The sequence below is a fragment of the Balaenoptera musculus genome, chromosome 10, assembly GCF_009873245.2.
Source record: "Balaenoptera musculus isolate JJ_BM4_2016_0621 chromosome 10, mBalMus1.pri.v3, whole genome shotgun sequence".
Taxonomy (NCBI): domain Eukaryota; kingdom Metazoa; phylum Chordata; class Mammalia; order Artiodactyla; family Balaenopteridae; genus Balaenoptera; species Balaenoptera musculus.
Genome location: NC_045794.1, coordinates 96,545,513 through 96,567,289, shown reverse-complemented (window position 1 = coordinate 96,567,289; position 21,777 = coordinate 96,545,513). Strand labels below are relative to the sequence as shown.

General features: G+C 39.1%; 1 protein-coding gene across 3 annotated transcripts in view; it reads left to right on the top strand.

The window, feature by feature from the left end:
* SLC25A17 (solute carrier family 25 member 17) overlaps positions 1-9,988 on the top strand; it is a 55,472-nt gene extending 45,484 nt beyond the window's left edge. For 2 of the 3 annotated variants that reach the window (XM_036865632.1, XM_036865633.1), the window contains one exon: positions 887-2,740. In XM_036865632.1, coding sequence (XP_036721527.1) covers positions 887-1,034 — 148 coding nt within the window. In that variant the 3' untranslated portion in view covers positions 1,035-2,740. Of the gene's footprint in view, positions 1-886; positions 2,741-9,517 lie in introns of those variants that run through there. The other variant, XM_036865631.1, reaches the window with a different exon arrangement.
* Positions 9,989-21,777: the final 11,789 nt, after the last annotated feature.

The following is a 21,777-nucleotide window of genomic DNA, read 5'->3' as shown; positions in this document are numbered from 1 at the left end:
TGGTTCACCAAGCTTTTCCAGTGATTTTGATGTATGCTAGATGTGAGAACCACTTGGTTAGAAGATCAAATGTGGACTTCCCTGGTGGCTCAGTGGTTAAGAATCCGCCTGCCAATGCAGGGGACACGGGTCTGAGCCCTGGTCTGGGAAGATTCCACATGCTGCAGAGCAGCTAAGCCTGTGCACCACAACTACTGAGCCTGCGCTCTAGAGCCCACAAACCACAACCACTGAGCCCACGTGCCACAACTACTGAAGCCCGCGTGCCTAGAGCCCGTGCTCCACAACAAGAGAAGCCACCACAGTGAGAAGCCCGCACACTGCAGCGAAGAGTAGCCCCCGCTCGCCGCAACTAGAGAAAGCCTGCGTGCAGCAACAAAGACCCAATGCAGGCAAAAATAAATAAATAAATTAATTAAAAAAAAAAAAGAAGATCAAATGTATGGGAAGACTCAGAATTAGAGAGCTTTTCATTTCTGTCACTTTCTCTCATTTTGTTGAGGCTACAATGATCTAAACCAATTGGCAGCTTTCCTACCATTTAGGGACTGTTAGGTTGAAATAACTGAGTTGGGAGAGTGTTAAAGTCAAGATCTAAGAGTTCTTTGTTAGATCCCAGATTTTGGCATAAAAATGGTTTTAGGATTTTAGGATCTGTACCCTATCTGTGGGATACTGTCAGCATTCCACTAATTAATGGTGGCTGTGAAGAAATACTAAACTTTCATCAATCCCCAAATGCGTTTAAAGATAAGAAGTACTTAAACAACAGAAGTCCGTTATATCTAAAACGTCCATTGCTTCTTTTGATCCTAAGAATAAACCTTTGCAAAACAGTATTGCTTCTTTGAAAACCTTTTGTTTTTTCTCACCTCTTTCCTTTTAGGCGTTTTGGAATAATGGGACTCTACAAAGGCCTTGAAGCCAAACTGCTGCAGACAGTCCTCACTGCCGCTCTCATGTTCCTCGTTTATGAGAAACTGACGGCTGCTACCTTCACGGTCATGGGGCTGAAGAGCGCACGCAAGCGCTGAGGCACCTTCCACCGCCAGGCACTCAGAGATGCTCAAGACGGGATCCTTCTCTGTGAAGAGAAGCGGTTCCCCTTTTACTTGCGCCTTCCACTGAGAATTTTACCCTCATTGGCTTGAAATGCATCTAAGTTTACACATGGAGTATAGCCAGCTTGACCTGTTACCAACTTAGTTTTTATGATGGTTGGTTGACTTTTGTGGGGGAGGTTGGGCCAATGGCCATATGAAAAGAGAACATTATTGAAAACCTAAAACTGAAAGTTTATGGGGGTTTATTGGTTTTTTTGAGGGGAATAGACTCTTGCTCTCATGTATAATCTTTTCCAGGTAAAGTCTTTTTTAGATTTACCAGATGGTCCCTTTCCCTTGAACCCTCCCCCAGGTCCTAGGGCAAATTTGCTACCATGTAATTCTCCTCATATACTCTTGTATGTCTTCATCTTGGTATTTTCTTCACTAAAAATGTTATGACTATGCCATAAGCATGACTTTATTTTTCTTGGCATTTTTTTTCCTCCTGCTTAAGGAAAGGTATCTTCTTTAGTGTGTGAGCTATTTATTTTGTGGGGGAAATGAAAATTATTAATTCCAAATGATTCTCGTATAAGCTATTTGTAAATATTACTTATTTAGTATTTGACATAATTTTAAAATATTTATTTTGAATCAACCTTTTCATTACAAAACTTGAGGTTTTACGTTCATCCATATAGGCCCCAATAAATTGTCAGCACAAAAGTCATTCTTAAAAGTTGCCCTTTACAGTATTACATTGAGTTTACAAGCATCTGGTACAAATCACAGAAAAGGGAGAGGGAGCAGATACCTTGTTTAGGCTCTGGAATATTATCTTCTTTTATAAACTCTTGGTAGAGACTGTATATTTTGAGAATAAACTTGATTGAGGTTATTTCTATTCGGAAACATTCCTTAGAGTCCTGCTACTCAAAGAGTGGTGCCTCAAGCAGTAGCATCGACATCACCTGGGAGCTTATTGGACACGCAGTCCCAGATCTTCTGAATCATATTCCGCATTTTAACAAGATACCTAGGTGATTTGTACTCACGTCAAAGTTCAAGAGACCTTAGAGCTCTTGACCCCACAGAAGATACAGTCGGTTTCAATTATGGAAACCAAGACAAAGATTGTTCTCAAAGGAAAGATAGACTAATGTATTAGAGCAACCTCTGAAAAAACTGGGAGTCCTATGTCATCATTTACTTTCACCTCGTAGCACATGTTCAGGTTCGTAGGACTTTTATTATGTGGCCAGCAATGAATTTAGACATCTCAAGGCACTTAAGAAGCAAACTCTCTTGACATTAGTAGAACAACAGCTTAGTTCTACTTAGCTTGACTTAGTTTTTGACTTAGTTTTTGTCCCTATAACACAATGACAGGTTTTTCATTTATAAGTCTAATTCAGTCAGAGTCAGAGTAATAATCAAGTGTCTGTGGACTCCAGTATTTAAATTCAATTTTGAGAGTGGAAATTTCTTTCTCTTATTTCTCCTCTGGTCCCTGTGGTAATTTCAAAATATGTAATTTTTAAACTAGTAATAATTGAAAGATCATTGTGTTGTTCTAGAAAACAAGAACTAAGAGGAACTGATAATCTGGGAACTAGACTGAGCACTCCCCTATTTAAGCTAGAGAACTGAAGACAGAGAATTGGCCCCATTACTACTTTCTATTTTATATTAAGGTATGTGTTGTGTCTGTGGCGAGGCTTGGGTGGGGAGCATGGAAGAAGAATGATCATAAAGGTGCCATGTGTACTTTTGTTACTATTTTAATTTTGATGTTGACTTTGGAACTTGAATTTTGAGCTCAGGGTATTGTGTATTGTTGGTATGTTTAAATAATTTCCAAGTCAGATTATATAGTTATATTAGATGTTTATGATGTGAGAATATATTTGATGCTTCTTTCTTTTCTGATTTTATGAAGGAACAATTTCATAATGAGGTTTATATTCCCTTTGGAAGCTTACAGACTCACTGCATAGTTGAAACTAGGTAATGACTCACCCGGTTTTGTAACCTTTGATTATTAATAAGTTGCTTGAGAAAACTAAGGAGCCGAAGTCTATACTAGGGGAATGGAAAATTTTTTCTTTTTGATTCTTTATGAGGTTTCTCTAGAATGTGAGGATTAAGAGCCTTAGGGATTATGTTAGTGTCACCTCAATAGAAAATTTAGTCTGTGTTTTTAAGTGGACACTAATATTTCCACCCTTGTCTATTTTACAATTAAGTTTGAAATGCAGAAATAGGATTTACCATAAGAACAAAAGCAGTGGGAGTTAGAATCTTGGGTTTTATTCCCGGCTCTGTCACTGACTAGCAAGTTATGTCATCTCCTTGTGCTTCAGCTTTTTGATAAGTGGAGATAATAATACTCACTACCCACTTCAGAGGATGTTTGAGAGCTAATGATGTCAGCTAAATCCCTTTATGATCGTGGGAGAGGGAAGATCTGAGTGAAACTTGTGACAAGCCTAGATTTATATAGCAATTTCCCTTCTTAAAGCTTGTACGCTTCCTCATTTTATAACCCCAATATCTCTGTGAAATAGGTAAGGACGAGTAACAGTATCCCCGTTTAATTAACAAGGAAATTGAGACAGAACTATCAAACGACTTACCTGGTTGGAGTCAGGACTAAAGTTGGGTTTCCTGCAGTCTAGTGTGATGATTGCAAGAATAGGTTCTGGAATTAGACAGACCTAGGTTCAACTCCAGTCCTACTCTTTACCAGCTGTGGGAACAAAGCAATCGCTGAACTGGTATAAAACTCAGTTTTCTCAACTGTGAAGTGGAGATCTTGATAAACCTACCTCATAGGGTGATTGTGAGGATTAAATGAGATCATATACATAAATTTCTTAGCACAAGGCTTGCCACATGAGAAAGCTAGATAAATGTTAGTGATGACTATTATTATAATATTATTATTATTGATGAGGGATATGACTGTTTGAATAGATGCAACTGTGGTTCGGTGGAAAGCACACTGGATTTTGAGCCAGATCTGGATTCAAATTTTCATTCTATCACTTAAAAGCATTGTGGCCACAGACAAGTCATTTCCTCACCTTTCTTAGTCTTTATGTGTTTATTTGTCTAATAGAAATGATTACCGCGCAAGGCTGTTTTATATATTTTTTTAAATTTTTCTTTAATCCTTCTTTAATCTTTAGAACAGGATGTAGATATACATATATATATAGGATATAGATATACATATATATATGCATCTGGCATATATATATAGATAGATAGATGAGGATGTAGATATACATATATATATATATGCATCTGGCAGAGTACATGACGTATAAATGTGCTTAATAAATGCCAGCGTTTTCTATTCAGATGTAATTAACATATAACATTTTATTAGTTTCAGATGTACAACATAGCAATTTGATGTACATATATATTGCAAAATGATCACCACAGTAAGTCTAGTAAACATCTATCACTAAAACATCCATCAGATAAATGCTGTTTGAACCAAGAAAACCTTCTAGGTTTTACTTTGGGGCAGTGTTTCCTCTTTCCATTTGTTTTAATTGTGAACATTTCTTTTCTGGGAGGCTTTTGTGTACCTCCTCAAAAGTGAAGCCAAATCCAATAAGTTAATGTTTTATCCAGTATTCAGATTAAGGCCCCCAAACATTTATCAGTTCATCAGTAAAATACAAACTGGTTCAGTAGCAGAAAGTCACTGGCTGAGCTAGCGTCTCATCTTGGCTCTCTGGAAAAGCTAAAGAATTGTGACTTCATGGCACCAAATGCCACACATCTCTGGAGAGCCCTCCCTCTGGGCAGGTAAATTACCTACCTGGCAGTGTTGACTGTCACCAGAATACCAAATATATACGAAGATTCACTTGTAGGATATTTATATATGCAGTGAATGTAATTAATGTGACCCTCAGAGGGTTTTTACCACTATAGAAATGAAAGGGCCTTGGGTTAGTGCTGATGTTTATGGGGCATACTGGTAGCCCCTGAAAACTGTGTTCACTGGGACATAAGAGACAAGAAAATAACTCATCCATGGGCTAGGTGAGAGAAGAAAAGAAAGAAAATTACTATGTAAAGGCAGAGTGAAGAAGAAATTAGGAGATGGATAGAAGGTTCAGGGAGAGGGAGGGACAAGGCACCAGTGCCTAGCACAGCACTCAAGGAGACATGCTCAAAAAATGTTCGTAGACTGGGCAGTGAACTGTGGAACCCAGCAAATGATGTCCAATCTGGGGAAAGGGAAGGAAAACTCAGTTTGGAACTAACCATGAAAATGGGTAATGGAACTTCCGTGCATTAGTGCCTGGTAAATGCCAGACACAGTTAACTTACATACATCTTGATATCTTTGTAATAACTCTAAATATATGAGGTTCATTCCCATTAACAAACTAGTTAAGGCTTCAAGAGTAACTTATCTATGGTCACTCAATGATTGAGGGTCAGGATTTAAAATTTAAGCTGACTCCAGGACTTTCTACATTGCCACACTACATCCCTCAGATATCCTTAAAAGTAAGACTTCTAAGCCAGGGCATGGTTCCCTTTTACAACCTGGAGGGGCATATGATTGAAGATATGTAATTCTTTCTGTAATGAACTATCTGAACCCCAGTATGATGCTGCAAGTCTCAAGGAAAGCCTGTGGCCTCTGTATCCAAGGGTGGCTCCATAAATCCATGCTGTTTCTTGCTTCAGTGCCTGTGTTTACAGTTTCAGGAATCTCTTCCTACTGTTCTTGGTGAACTGCCCAGATCAGGCATCCGCTCTTCCTGGAAGCCTTTCTGGAACTTTGCTTCCTCCTACCCACCCACCTCCAAAGACTTTTGTACTCCTTTACTATTTTGTACATATGTCTATCATCGACCTACTCCATTGAGTTTTGAATTGCAGTATCTCTGTCTTCCCCTAGATACCAACTTCTTCCAGCGCAGGAAACGAGACTTTCAAGTAGAGTGTCACTCAGGGTAGGCACTCAGTTGTCACATGAGTGTTTTTGGCTAAAGATAGTGCTGACCTTTCTCCAATCAAGTGCATCTGTTAATTATGAGTTTACATATTTTAGAATTCTTGTCCTTTGGCATTTTCTTGGTCATTGATTATCAGTTTTTCATATTTCTTTTCCTTAGATTAATTAGTTCACACTTTTTTGAAGTATACTTTATTCTGCTAGTCATTTGGCTTTTTTAACCTTTAAAGATCAATTATTTCTTTGCTTTAATTGTAGTCACCAAAATTATCTAACTAGTGGTATCGCTTATCTAATTCTTCCATGTGTACTTCATTCTTGTTTTGCTTTAGTTTCTGTAGAACCTATTGACAGAGTAGATGGCCAGCCCAGTAAGTGATTCTCCTATGTGGGTGTGGTATGTAGGACCTTATTAAATTGCAAATTCCTATTCTAGGAATAACATTCTATTCATTTATTCAAGAAATCGTTTTTGATTACCTCCCATATCCAAGCACTATGGCAGTTTGCTGGGATTACCCTGATGAATAATACTTAGTCTCTGCCCTTATGTAGCTCATTGTTCTGCATGGGGGTCACACAAAAAACAACTTGGAATTCTACCACTAATGAGTTCTCATAAGAAATGTAACGTAGGGAACTCCCTGATAGTCCAGTGGTTAGGAGTCTGTGCTTTCATTGCCGAGGGCCTGGGTTCAATCCCTGGTTGGGGAACTAAAATCCCACAAGACACACGGCATTGCCAAAAAAAAAAAAGTAATGTAAACGTTCAGGAGTTGCTTTGGGAGCATGGAGAGGCTGGGCCCACCTCTGTCTTGGTCTGTGTAATCAGAAGGCAACATTTGAATTAAGAACACACCAAGTAGGACTTCCCCGGTGGTGCAGTGGTTAAGAATCCGCCTGCCAAAGCAGGGGACACAGGTTCGAGCCCTGGTCTGGGAAAATCCCACATGCCACGGAGCAACTAAGCCTGTGTGCCACGACTACTGAGCCCGTGTGTCACAATTACTGAAGCCCACGCGCCTAGAGCCCACGCTCGGCAACAAGAGAAGCCACTGCAATGAGAAGCCCGTACACAGCAATGAAGAGTAGCCCCCGCTTGCCACAACTAGAGAAAGCCCACGCACAGCAACGAGGACCCAACACAGCCATAAATAAATAAATAAATAAATAAAGGGCACACCAAGTAATGGGTAGAGGACCTTCTTTTTTTTTTTTCTTTAAGTTAATTAGGCCACTAATTTATTTATTTTTTAAAATATTTACTTATTTATTTGGCTGCATGGGGTCTTTAGTTGTGGCATATGAACTCTTAGTTGCGGCATGTGAGATCTAGTTCCCTGACCAGGGATTGAATACGGGCCCCCTACATTGGGAGCACAGAATCTTAGCCACTGTACCACCAGGGAAGTTAGAGGACCTTCCTGATGTAGGAAGTAAGTAGTTTTGCAAAGTAGAATGAGGGTGATGCTTTATTACTTGTACATTCGTTTGAATTGGATACAGAAGCTTCCCAACCTAGATCTCTGAGTTGAACACATGTTGGAATGGTGGTGGCTACTGAGAACCTGCAACAAGGAAGAAGAGGCGATCAGGACCCTTATCCTGCTTAACAGTTTTATCTATAGTTAGATTTGGGTCTAAACAAAGAAGATACATTCCCTGTACTCCATGAATTTAAAATCTAATTTTAAACATACTTTGAAAATTAGACATGACATGAATCATTTTGTTCTACCTCTATGAAGAAGGGCCAGCAAGAGTAGTTTAGGGTATCGTGAATTGCTGTGACTATCAAGGTCTGGAGTTGCACTTTATCTGGATCAATATGGACATGTTTACTTAGAAAATAGTTCTGGGCCTAGTTGAGGCTAAAACCCTAAGTACTTTATCATGCATTTGTTCGTGTATTAAAAATTATAAAAGCAGTGAAGACTTAAGGGAAGGGGAATTTAACAATTGAGAAAGTCCTTTCTATTTCTCTTTTAATTTACAACGAGTTTATAGGTGTGGCATTTACAGATTTTTTTCCTAATGCACTCATTCTCACTTTATTCTCTCTATTGTAAGAATTACTTTAATTACTTTTATACTGTATAGATGGGGAAATGGAGACACAGATCTGGCTCAGGTCACATAGCAAAGGATTGGGAGTCAAAAACGTGAATTCAGACCTCCTGATATTCTATCCAATAATCTTTCACTGTCTTGTACTGCTTGGAGGTATCTCTGTTTTCATTTTGGTTTAAAGTTTTTCTTTTAGCTTTTTTGGGTTTTTTTTAACAACAATAATACACAGTCATTAAAAATTTTTCAGAAAATACAGAAAAGAAGAATGAAGAGAGTAAGGATATATTCCTGTATATATATGTTTATATATCTTCCTATATTCTTACTGCCTAGAAATCACTGCTAATATTTAACTATATCTATCTTCAGACTTGTTTAAATATATACATTCACAGATATGTTTATAGATAGGGTTTTTTAAATGAGATCAAACTATGCCATTTTGTAACTTTTTCATCTCAAATATAATTTGCTGTCAGTAAATATCTATGTCATAATTTGTTACATAGAATTGCATTGTATGAATGTGTCATTATTTAGTTAGACTCCTATTGATGGACTTCTAGGTGGTTTCCAATTTTTTGCTATTATAAATAATGTGATAAAATCCCTAATATATGATTCCTTTTATATTTTCTGATTACTTCTTTAAGAAAAATTTCCAGGAATATCCAGTTACCAGGTCAAAAGGTATGCCTCCTGTGAATTATGTTATTAAATTAAAATTTCATCCTATCTATTCCTTTATGTTCCTTGTCACTTTGGAAACACTTTCTTTCTCTCCTCACCTCTACTTTGGCAAGCTGCAGGAGAATTCCATTCTGAGTGTGAAAGGGAAGAAGAGTTGTTGTATGCCAGGGGCTGAGCTTTACATGCTTTTTCATTTAATTCTCTTAACAGTCCTATGAAATTCAGAGTTAAATGAGGTATATCAAAAGTAATCATAATAAGAGTTTAGATTTGCTGAAAATTAGATTTCTTCCAGCAGATGGCTGGGATCATTGAATATCACATGCTAAAACATAATAATTTATTGAGCACCTACCATGCGCCAGTTGCCATACTAGATGCTTTACATAAATTATCTTATTTAATCCTTCTCCAAAGTTCTAAAGCCTGTGTACTTTCCACAGTTCTCCCCTTTGAACCTTGGTTCCAAGTCTGTATCCTTGCTCCTGTGCCTTTGTTAGATGGCAAATTCTAGAGGGCAAGGACCTGCTATTAATCATTTTCTGAATCACCATGAACATGGGGTCACATTGGGCAAGTGCCTCTGTAAAAATGCTTTATGATTATGATCGTTATGAAAAGCAAAGAAGACTTTTACAATTTATCTTTGTTGACTTTTTATTTTATAAGTAAGCTATTTGATAGAAAATGGCTGTTTTTTTGTTTTTGTTTTATGCAGCTGCAGATATGGCGAAACCTTTAGGCCACCAGAGGGCATTGCAGTCAGCCTCCTTTATCATCATAAATCACTGCTGTCAGAGATGCCTAGTGAAATTTGCTCCCAGTTAAACCAAAAAAAGAAGCATTCTTAGACTTGATGAGCAATCTGCATAGAACCTGTGGCTTGAACTTGGTGGAGCACTGCCTTGAAGCACCCTTTTTATCTATAAAAGGGAAGAATGGAGTAGGTAGTATTTCGCTGAAATTATATTCTTTTACTTTTTCCTTTCCCCAAGCATATGCCTAAACTTTTAATTTGTCATCCACAATTTATAATCTTCTCTTGGCCAGATATTAAAGCTGGCAGCTCTCAATCTCTATAGAAATTGAAGGCAGAGAAACAATGGACACAGCCTTTGTCCGGTAGCATCCACCTCTTTACTGGTTTTTACTGACACTAATAAAAACTTGCAAAATTGACTGATCCGCAGTTGAGTGACTCCCTCGTTTCTGTTCACCATCTGATAGAAGTGCCAATAGGCAGAAAAATGATTAAAAGGCAGAGCAGGAAAGAAAAGAGGTAAAAGGCATTTTGATGACCCATGAATTTAAAAATCAATTTAAATCTTTACTAGACAAGTATGTGTTAAAATGTAAACAGGTAGGGACTTCCCTGGCGGTCCAGTGGTTGAGACTTTGCCTTCCAATGCAGGGGATGCGGGTTCGATCCCTGGTTGGGGAAATAGGATCCCATGTGCCTTGGGGCCAAAAAAACCAAAACATAAAAAAACAGAAGTAGTGTTGTAACAAAGTCAATAAAGACTTTAGAAATGGTCCACAGAAAAAAAATCTTTAAAAAAAAATGTAAACAGGTAAACCTTGCCACATAATTGGAAATAAATTTTCTAAGTATTGAGGCTTCTAAGTTGCAGCCAACTAGACCTCTCATTGATCTGTGCCCCAGGAGCGTTTAAGATACTAATTTATTTCACAGATATTTTTGAGTACATTCATACTGGGCACTTGATAAGCACTGGCATACAGATATGAATAATAATCTTTATATGTCACTTTATAGTTTAGAAAACAATCTGGCATCTACTGTCTTACTTGGTACTCACTTCATACCGCTGAGATGAATTGGGCAGATGATAGCTCTCCATTTTACAGGTGGGGAGATGGGTTCAAATGGTGAAATGACTTGTTCACGGTTACACAAAGAGTGACAGAGTAGGACTCAAACACAGGTCTTCTGACTCCAAGTCCCATCCTTTCCCACAACACCATGCTGTCTTCCTAGAAGAAGTGAGCCTATTACTCTCAAAGGAGGACTTGAGGGATATACTATTACAAAGGACCCAGGGTTTGAAGTAGATACATTATAGCCACTTGGTGGTTTTGATTGTTAGTTTAATAAGCAACTTAGCAAGTAAGTTCAGAAGCTTACCAGTACTATTTCTCTTTTTTTCCAAAAATGGAAGGTAGATTCAGTATGCAGGCAAGGAAAAAAAAAAAAAAAAAACTGGAATCTTTTTTCCTACTTGGTTGACATATTTACTAAGAATTTAACTCTTTCAAGTCTGTGAGTCCCCGCATCTTTCCCTCAGGTATGATTTATGCAGTAATGCCCATGAGAAAAAGAATAGGCGCATCATTCGAGTGTCAAGCTCAGGTAAGAATGTCTCTAACACAGAGTTCACTGTGTGCTTTTATTTCTTTGGTCGTTTTGGAACATAATACCCTGGCTAGAGCTCTTATCAAGTAACCTCTGCATTAAGTTGTATTTCTCTGTTTACTTCCCTACCTCCCTGGATAGATTAAAGGCCCACACTCCTCATCACCATTACTGTGTCCAGGCATTATTATGAGTACTCTATAAATATTTGTCCAATGAGTATATATATTGAGGGAGGTGGGGTATAGTGTTGAATTTAGGTTTGTCTAAGCCAGAGTACCTAGAGTTGTAATCCCTGGGATAATATGTATTTTGACTAAAAGTAAGACGTGGCTTCCCCAAGATTTAGCATCTTGGTAATTTCCCCACATTAAGTACAACATGATACCTGTATTCCTTAGTCTGAAGTGAATAAAGTGTGCAATGTGTCCAGGCAGAAGGGAGCTGAGAAGCAAATGCACAAGCTTAGGACTATGTAAGCAGAAAGAATACTATGTAATTAAAACGAGAATGCTGGCATCATCCTTCTCACATGTTTTTCATCTGTTGCTCCTGGTCCTAGAGTGCAGTTTTCATTTTTGTGTCTCCGGTACCTAACAGGAGACTTAATAATGGTGCTTAATAAGTATTGTCGCCTTGTACCAAAGGTACTCTGCTAATCAAGAAGTCAACAAAGAATTTTTGAGCTTATGCCACGTGCCAGCCACTTTGCTAAACAATAGGGATACACTGTGAGCAGAACAGACGAGGTCCCTGCTCTTGTGGGACTTGGGTTGGGATGGAAGGAGATAGTCAAGGAGCATACAAACCAGTAAGGGGATTTTAGGTGCAGATAAGTGCTGTAAACAATATAACGTAGGGAGCATATCTATCTAACATACTCTAAAGATATTTTAGTTACCAGCATCCGTGTGAGAGAGAGTATTCAAACAATGTGTGCAAGCGCTGATATGAGGAAGGCAGTAGAATATCAGAGCAGGAGAACACCAAGCCATGCAGAGATAGAAAAGGACTAGAATGCAGTATAAAGTCACCAACTCAGGGAATTTATATGTTATATTAAATGTATATATATATATATATATAAATACGATAATTGAGACTTTTCCCTCAGCTTTGGGTCTTTGTATTAGACTCTGTGACAGGTGATATGAGACCAGCCTTTCTTCCGCCCAAACTTCATAAATCCGATTTCTAAAGCTGATTCACCATCCTCATAAACAGTATATTCTTTATCTGAGGTGCCGATTGGGCTTTACGTGTGCTATGCTAAGTTCCAAAATACTGTTTCCACCCAGAATGGCCTCCCTGAGCATTCTAGGTCCAGCAGGTAGTGGCTGCAGATTGCCATGATTCTACTTCCACTCATGAGCTTGGTGCCCTTTCCCCCACCTACATCAGTAGGGATCAAATTCCTCCAAATCAGAACTTGGTTCAGAACTGGATTTAGGCATGACCGACTAAAATCTGGAGTAAGTTAAGCAGTCACTTTTCTATTATTTCTTTTATCTTTTTTCTTCTTCTTTTTTTGGCCACACCATGCAGCATGTGGGATCTTCGTTCCCCGACCAGCAATCGAACCTGTGCCCCCTGCATTGGAAGCGTGGAGTCTTAACCACTGGACTGCCAGGGAAGTCCCTTTCTTTCTGTTTTTATTTATGGGCTCATCCTTAGTGGTGATGCTGATTTTTTTTTAAACAGTTTTATTGAGGTATAATTCACATGCCATATAATTCACCCATTTCAAGTGTACAATTCAGTAGTTTTTAGTAAGTTACAGATGTGTGGAACCATCACCACAGTCAATTTTAGAACATTTCCATCACCTCAGAAAGAAAGCCCATACCCTTTAGGCATCACTCCCTCATCTCCCAATTCCCTCCCCCGCTATTGGTAAGCAACCGCTAATCTACATTCTGTCTCTTTGGAGTCCTCTGTTCTAGACTTTTATATGAATGGAATCATATAATATGTGGACTTTTTTGACTGACTTCTTTCAATTAGTACGTTTCTAATGTTCATAGAAGTTGTAGCGTGTATTAGTACTTCATTACTTTTTATGACTATATAACATTTTATGAATATACAACATTATTTTATCCATTCATCTGTTGATGGGCATTTGGCTTGTTTCTATCCTTTGGCTATTGTGAATAATGCTGCTATAAACATTCATGTACAAGTTTTTGTCTGGACATAAGTTTTAATTTCTTTTGGGTACAACACATTCTCTTTGGTACATTCCTAGAAGTGAAATTGCTTGGTCAGGACCTAACAGTACCCTTCTATGAATTTAAGTCAGTTTATTTTCTACATAGTCACCCAATGTTTTTGATTCCTTATTTCCTAAGTAATGTTCAGCAGCCTTTTTTATTGAGGAATTTCAAGGCACATTTAAAAAAAATATCCCAGGGGCTTCCCTGTTGACGCAGTGGTTGAGAATCTGCCTGCTAATGCAGGGGACACGGGTTCGAGCCCTGGTCTGGGAAGATCCCACATGCCTCGGAGCAGCTGGGCCCATGAGCCACAATTACTGAGCCTGCGCGTCTGGAGCCTGTGCTCTGCAACAAGAGAGGCCACGATAGTGAGAGGCCCGCACACCACGATGAAGAGTGGCCCCCGCTCGCCACAACTGGAGAAAGCCCTCGCACAGAAACTAAGACCCAACACAGCCATAAATAAATAAATAAATAAATTTTTAAAAAAATGCAGCCCTTACAAAAATAAACAAATGGGACCTAATGAAACTTAAAAAAAAAGCTAAAAAAAAAATTAAAAAAAAAATATCCCTTTGTAAGGAAAAGAAATCCAGAAATTTTAGGTTAGAGGAGCCTTTTGGAATGCACTACCCTGTTACCTTCAATCATGTCTCTCCTGAGTCTGAGTTCTTGTTTTCCAAAGAATGGTGAAAATCTATTTTTCTCCCTTAGTCCTCTAGTACCCAGGTTAAAGTGAGGTCACTGTGACTGTATAATCTTCAGAGAGGAAGCACCTCCCCTTCCTTAGGATAGAGGCACCTGCTGGCTAAGTAGGCAACAGGCCTAAAGATTTAGGGGCGACATATAATTTCCAGTCCAAACATCTACCAAATATAGAGTGTTACTGTATTCAAGGCATTGTGGAGACACTGTGGGGTGTATGAAGAAATGCAAGGCAATCCTAGCCCCCAAGAAGCTTGCAGTTTATTTTGGAAGATAACCAGCAATACAAGATTGTTTACTTTTATGTAAAAAGTAGTATCTATGGGAGTCAAGATGGCGGTGTGGGAAGACATGGAGTTAGTCTCCCCACTACTAGGGCATGTGCCAGCCACTGGTGGGGGACTCTGATGCCCAAGGAGACGGGAGGAACCCCAGAGTGAACTGGTAGGACATAGGGGGACTGAGGGGGAAGGAGAAGTGGAGGCTGGACAGGGTCGGCGCCCCTGAGGCCGGGAAGATCAGGAGAGGCAGGTGGGAGGGACTCTCCGGGAAGAGCGGGAGAGGAGCGGAGAGCAGTCGCCTGGCCCACTCAGGCTGGGGAGACTGCTGAGCTCCCAGGCCAGTACCCCCCCTCCAAAGCCCCATCCAGGCCGCATGGGTCCTGGGGGCATAGGAGGGAGGCTGGGGACATCAGGAGAGGCAGGTGGGAGGAGCCATCCAGGAGGAGCAGGAGAGAAGCAGAGGGTGATTGCCCTGCCCACAAGAGGCCAGGAAGCCTGCTGGGCTTCCAGGTGAGGTCCCCTGCCCTCTGAGACCAGGGGTGGGGGACATGTCTGGGTCCCTTCTGTGTCTTGAGCCTAAGCCCCACCCCAAACAACCCCCAGGGCCTTTTCCAGCCCTGTGGGTCCTGACCATTGGCCCCGCCCACCTCCCAAACGTTGCCCCTGCTTAGACCCCGCCCTCCACAGCCAAGGCCTTTCCCCACCCTTTTTTTTTTTTCTTTTCCCTCCTCCTCTTTTGTTTTTTTTTTTTGTTTTTTTTTTGCCACCTCAGGCAGCTTGTGGGATCTTGGTTCATGAGTCCGGGGTTGGGCCAGAGCTCCTGCGGTAGGAGCTCCAAGTCCAAACCACTGGACTAATGGAGAACCTCAGACCCCAGGGAATATTCATCAGAGTGAGGTCTCACGGAGTTCCTCATCTCAGCACCAAGACCCAGCTCTACCCAATAGCCTACAAACCCCAGTGTTGGAAGCCTCAGGCCAAACAACCAGTAAGACAGGAACACAATCCCACGCATAAAAAAAAAAAAAAAAAGAAATGAGACAGCAAAAAAATATATCACAGATGAAGGAGCAAGGTAAAAACCTACAAGACCAAATAAATGAAGAAGAAATAGGCAATCTACCTGAAAAAGAATTCAGAGTAATGATAGTAAAGATGATCCAGAATCTCAGAAATAGAATGGAGGCACAGATTGAGAAAATACAAGAAATGTTTTAAAAAGATCTAGAAGAACTAAAGAACAAACACACAGAGATGAACAACCCGATAACTGAAATGAAAAATACACTAGAAGGAATCAATAACAGAATAACTGAGGCAGAAGAACAAATAAGTGAGCTGGAAGACAAAATGTTGGAAATAACTGCTGAGGAGCAGAATAAAGAAAAAAGAATGAAAAGAATTGAAGACAATCTCAGAAACCTCTGGGACAACACTAAACGCACCAACTTTAGAATTATAGGGGTCACAGAAGAAGAAGGGAAAAAGAAAGGGTCTGAGAAAATATTTGAAGAGATTATAGTTGAAAACTTCCCTAACATGGGAAAGGAAATAGTCACCCAAGTCCAGGAAGCACAGAGAGTCCCATACAGGATAAACCCTAAGAAAAACACACCAAGACACATATTAATCAAACTAACAAAAATTAAATTCAAAGAAAATATATTAAAAGCAGCAAGAGAAAAACAAAAAACAACATACAAAGGAATCCCCATAAGGTTATCTGCTGATTTTTCAGTGGAAACTCTGCAGGCCTGAAGGGATTGGCAGGATATACTTAAAGTGATGAAAGAGAAAAAACTACAACCAAGATTACTCTACCTAGCAAGGATCTCATTCAGATTTGGTGGAGAAGTCAGAAGCTTTTGACACAAGCAAAAGCTAAGAGAATTCAGCACCACCAAACCAGCTTTACAACAAATGCTAAAGAAACTTCTCTAGGTGGGAAACACAAGAGAAGAAAAAGACCCACAAAAACAAACCCAAAACAATTAAGAAAATGGTAATAGGAACATACATATCGATAATAACCTTGAATGTAAATGGATTAAACGCCCCAATCAAAAGACACAGACTGGCTGAATGGATACAAAAACAAAACCCATATATATGCTGTCTACAAGACACCCACTTCAGACCTAGGGACACATACAGACTGAAAGTGAGGGGATGGAAAAAGATATTCCATGCAAATGGAAATCAACAGAAAGCTGGAATAGCAATACTCATACAGATAAAATAGACTTTAAAATAAAGACTGTTACAAGAGATAGGAGGGACACTACATAATGATCAAAGGATCAATCCAAGAAGAAGATATAATAATTATAAATGTTTTTGCACCCAACATAGGAGCACCTCAATACATAGGCAAATGCTAACAACGATGAAAGGAGAAATCGACAGTGACACAATAATAGTAAGGGACTTTAATACCCCACTTACACCAATGGACAGATCATCCAAACAGAAAATAAACAAGGAAACACAAGCTTTAAATGACACAATAGACCAGATAGATCTTATTGATATTTATAGAACATTCCACCCAAAAGTGGCAGAATACACTTTCTTCTCAAGTGCACATGGAACATTCTCCAGGATAGATCACATCTTGGGTCCCAAATCAAGCCTCGGAAAATTTAAGAAAATTGAAATCGTATCGAGCACCTTTTCTGACCACAACACTATGAGATTGGAAATCAATTACAGGAAAAAAACTGTAAAAAACACAAATACATGGAGGCTAAACAGTGTGCTACTAAATAACCAAGAGATCACGGAAGAAATCTAAGAAGAAATAAAATAATACATAGAAACATGACAATGAAAACACGATGACCCAAAACCTATGGGATGCAGCAAAAGCAGTTCTAAGAGGGAAGTTTATAGTAATTCAATCTCACCTCAAGAAACAAGAAAAATCTCAAATAAACAATCTAACCCTACACTTAAAACAACTAGAGAAAGAAGAACAAAGAAAACCCAAAGTCAGTAGAAGGAAAGAAATCATAAAGATCAGAGCAGAAATAAATTAAATAGAAACGAAGAAAACAATAGCAAAGATCAATAAAACTAAAAGCTGGTTCTTTGAGGAGATAAACAAAATTGATAAACCCTTAGCCAGACTCATCTAGAAAAAAAGGGAGAGGACGCAAATCAATAAAATTAGAAATGAAAAAGGAGAAATCACAACTGACACTGCAGAAATACAAAAGATTATAAGAGACTACTACAAACAACTATATGCCAATAAAATGGACAAGCACGAAGAAATGGACAAATTCTTAGAAAGAAACAACTTTCCAAGACTGAACCAGGAAGAATTAGAAAATATAAACAGACCTATCACAAGTAATGAAATTGAAACCATAATTAAAAATCTTCCAACCAACAAAAGTCCAGGACCAGATGGCTTCACAGGCGAATTCTATCAAACATTTAGAGAAGAGCTAACACCAATCCTTCTCAAACTCTTCCAAAGAATTGCAGAGGGAGGAACACTCCCAAATTCATTCTATGAAGCCACCATCACCCTGATACCAAAACCAGAAAAAGATACCACAAAAAAAGAAAATTATAGACCAATATCACTGATGAACATAGATGCAAAAATCCTGAACAAAATACTAGCAAACAGAATCCAACAGCACATTAAAAGGATCATACACCATGATTAAGTGGGATTTATCCCAGGGATGCAAGGATTCTTCAATATGTACAAATCAATATGATACACCACATTAAAAAATTAAGGAATAAAAACTGTATGATCATCTCAATAGATGCAGGAAAATCTTTTGACAAAATTCAACACCCATTTATGATAAAAACTCTCCAGAAAATGGGCATAGAGGGAACCTACCTCAACATAATAAAGGCCATATATGACAAACCCACTGCAAGCATCATACTCAATGGTGAAAAACTGAAAGCATTTCCACTAAGATCAGAAACAATACAAGGATGTCCACTCTCGCCACTCTTATTCAACATAGTTTGGAAGTCCTAGCCACAGCAATCATAGAAGAAAAAGAAATAAAAGGAATACAAATTGGAAAAGAAGTAAAACTGTCACTGTTTGCCAATGACATGATACTATACATAGGAAATCCTAAAGATGCCACCAGAAAACTACTAGAACTAATCAATGAATTTGGTAAGGTTGCAGGATACAAAATTAATGCAATCTCTAGCATTCCTATACACCAACAATGAAAAATCAGAAAGAGAAATTAAGGAAACACTCCCATTTACCATTGCAACAAAAAGAATAAAATACCTAGGAATAAACCTGCCTAAGGAGGTGAAAGACTTGTACTCAGAAAACTATAAAACACTGATGAAAGAAATCAAAGATGACATAAACAGATGGAGAAATATACCATGTTCTTGGATTGGAAGAATCAATATTGTGAAAATGTCTGCACTACCCAAAGCGATCTACAGATTCAGTGCAATCCCTATCAAACTACTCATGGCATTCTTCACAGAATTAGAACAAAATATTTTACAATTCGTTTGGAAACACAAAAGACCCCGAATAGCCAAAGCAATCTTGAGAAAGAAAAACGGAGCTGGAGGAATCAAGCTCCCTGACTTCAAACTATACCACAAAGCTACAGTAATCAAGACAGTATGGTACTGGCACAAAAACAGAAATATAGATCAATGGTACAAGATAGAATGCCCAGAGATAAACCCATGCACATATGGGCACCTAATTTATGACAAGGGAGGCAAGAACATACAATGGAGAAAAGACAGCCTCTTCAATAAGTGGTGCTGGGAAAACTGGACAGCTACATGTAAAAGAATGAAATTAGAACACTCCCTAACACCATACACAAAATAAACTCCAAATGGATTAAAGACTTAAATGTAAGACCAGACACTATAAAACTCTTAGAGGAAAACATAGGAAAAACACTCTTTGACATAAACCACAGCAAGATCTTTCTTGACCCACCTCCTAGAGTAATGGAAATAAAAACAAAAATAAACAAATGGGACTTAATTAAACTTAAAAGCCTTTGCCCAGCAAAGGAAACCATAAACAAGACAAAAAGACAACCCTCAGAATGGGAGAAAATATTTGCAAATGAAACAACAGACAAAGGATTAATCTCCAAAATATACAAAGAGCTCATGGAGCTCAATATCAAAAAAACAAACAAGCCAGTTAAAAAATGGGCGGAAGACCTAAATAGACATTTCACACAGGCAGACATACAAATGGCCAAGAGGCACATGAAAAGATGCTCAACATCACTAATTATTAGAGAAATGCAAAGCAAAACTACAATGAGGTACCACCTCATGCCGGTCAGAATAGCCATTATCAAAAAATCTAGAAACCATAAATGCTGGAAAGGGTGTGGTGAAAAGGGAACCCTCTTGCACTGTTGGTGGGAATGTAAATTGATACAACCACTATGGAAAACAGTTTGGAGGTTCCTTAAAAACCTAAAAATAGAACTACCATATGACCCAGCAATCCCACTACTGGGCATATACCCTGAGAAAACCATAATTCAAAAAGATACATGTACCACAATGCTCATTGTAGCACTATTTACAATAACCAGGACATGGAACCAACCTAAATGTCCATCACAGATGAATGGATAAAGAAGATGTGGCACATATATACAATGGAATATTACTCAGCCATAAAAAGAAACGAAATTGAGTTATTTGTAGTGAGGTGGATGGACTTGGAGTCTGTCATACAGAGTGAAGTAAGTCAGAAAGAGAAAAACAAATAGCATATGCTAACACATATATATGGAATCTAAAAAAAAAAAAAAAAATGGTACTGATGAACCTAGTTGCAAAGCAGGAATAAAGAGGTAGACATAGAGAATGGACTTGATGACATGGGGTGGGAGGGTGAAGCTGGGCAAAGTGAGAGTAGCATTGACAGATATACACTACCATATGTAAAATAGTTGGCTGGTGGGAAGCAGCAGCATAGCACAGGGAAATCTGCTTGGTGCTTTGCAATGACCTAGAGGGGTGGGATAGGGAGGATGGGAGGGAGGCTCAAGAGGGAGGGGACATAGGGACATGTGTATGCATATGGCTGATTCTCTTTGTTGTGCAACAGAATCTAACACAGTATTGTGAAGCAATTATACTCCAATCAAGATCTATTGAAAAACAAAAGTATCTATAATCTTCCTATACTGTAATTTCTTCATATGTAAATATCTCATCAGTGCAGCTAAATTGTGAATTCCATGAGAGCAGAGACGGTATCCTGTGTTCCATTGCGTATTCCAACACAGAAGCTCTCAGTTTGGGTTAAAGATGATACTGAGCTATACAGATGATAATGTTCCCAAGTTTAATCCTGTCTCTTCCATGAACAGTGAGCTTATTTGGGAAAGAAATATCATCAGTTGCCAGAGGTTTACTGTGAGGACGTTTGTGCCCTGTCAGGAGGCATGGTCAGCGGATGTGGATCGGCTGTAGAGCACAGACCATGCCTTGTGTTCCTCCTCTTCCCTTCCCTCTGGCTCCAGCCAAGTGGGCAGAAAGGTGAAAAGGAAAACTTGGATTCAGCTGTGAGAGGCACAGGTGTGCTCTGTGGGTAACTTGTGTGAACCTCCCTCTCTCGGCACATTTAACTCTGAGCAGAAAAGAAGACCGGGGCTCCCCAGCTCACGTGGGATTGTGGTCAGCATGACAGCTGGCAATGCCACCCACTGAATGACAGTCAGGGCTGTGTGCAACCATCATATCCCCTTCCTATGCTTTCTTCCCGTGCTAACCCACCCATCTAATGCCAAGTTCTAGAACCAATCCTTTTACAGCAACCTGAACTTTGAAAAATTTTCTAGTCCAGACTCTTTACACCTAGGCAAGTTTTGCTTAAATTACTCCCAATTGTGACACAATTTAAAATTCCATACCTTCATTATATAGATTTTCTCACTAAAGAAAACTTGGGCCAATTAGATAAATGAATAAAAAAAAAAAAAAAAGTCACCCAGAGTTCTACTGCCCCAAAACAACAATCGTTAATATTTAGCATATTTCCCATTTATTTGCCAGTATTTGTATTTGTATAACTAGGATTGAGATGTATAGCTACAGGGTTTTTTTAATTTTAATTAATTAATTTATTTATTTATTTTTGGCTGTGTTGGGTCTTCATTTCTGTGCGAGGGCTTTCTCCAGTTGCGGCAAGCGGGGGCCACTCTTCTTCGCGGTGCGTGGGCCTCTCACTATCGCGGCCTCTCTTGTTGCGGAGCACAGGCTCCAGACGCACAGGCTCAGTAGTTGTGGCTCACGGGCCTAGTTGCTCCGCGGCACGTGGGATCTTCCCAGACCAGGGCTCGAACCCGTGTCCCCTGCATTGGCAGGCAGATTCTCAACCACTGCGCCACCAGGGAAG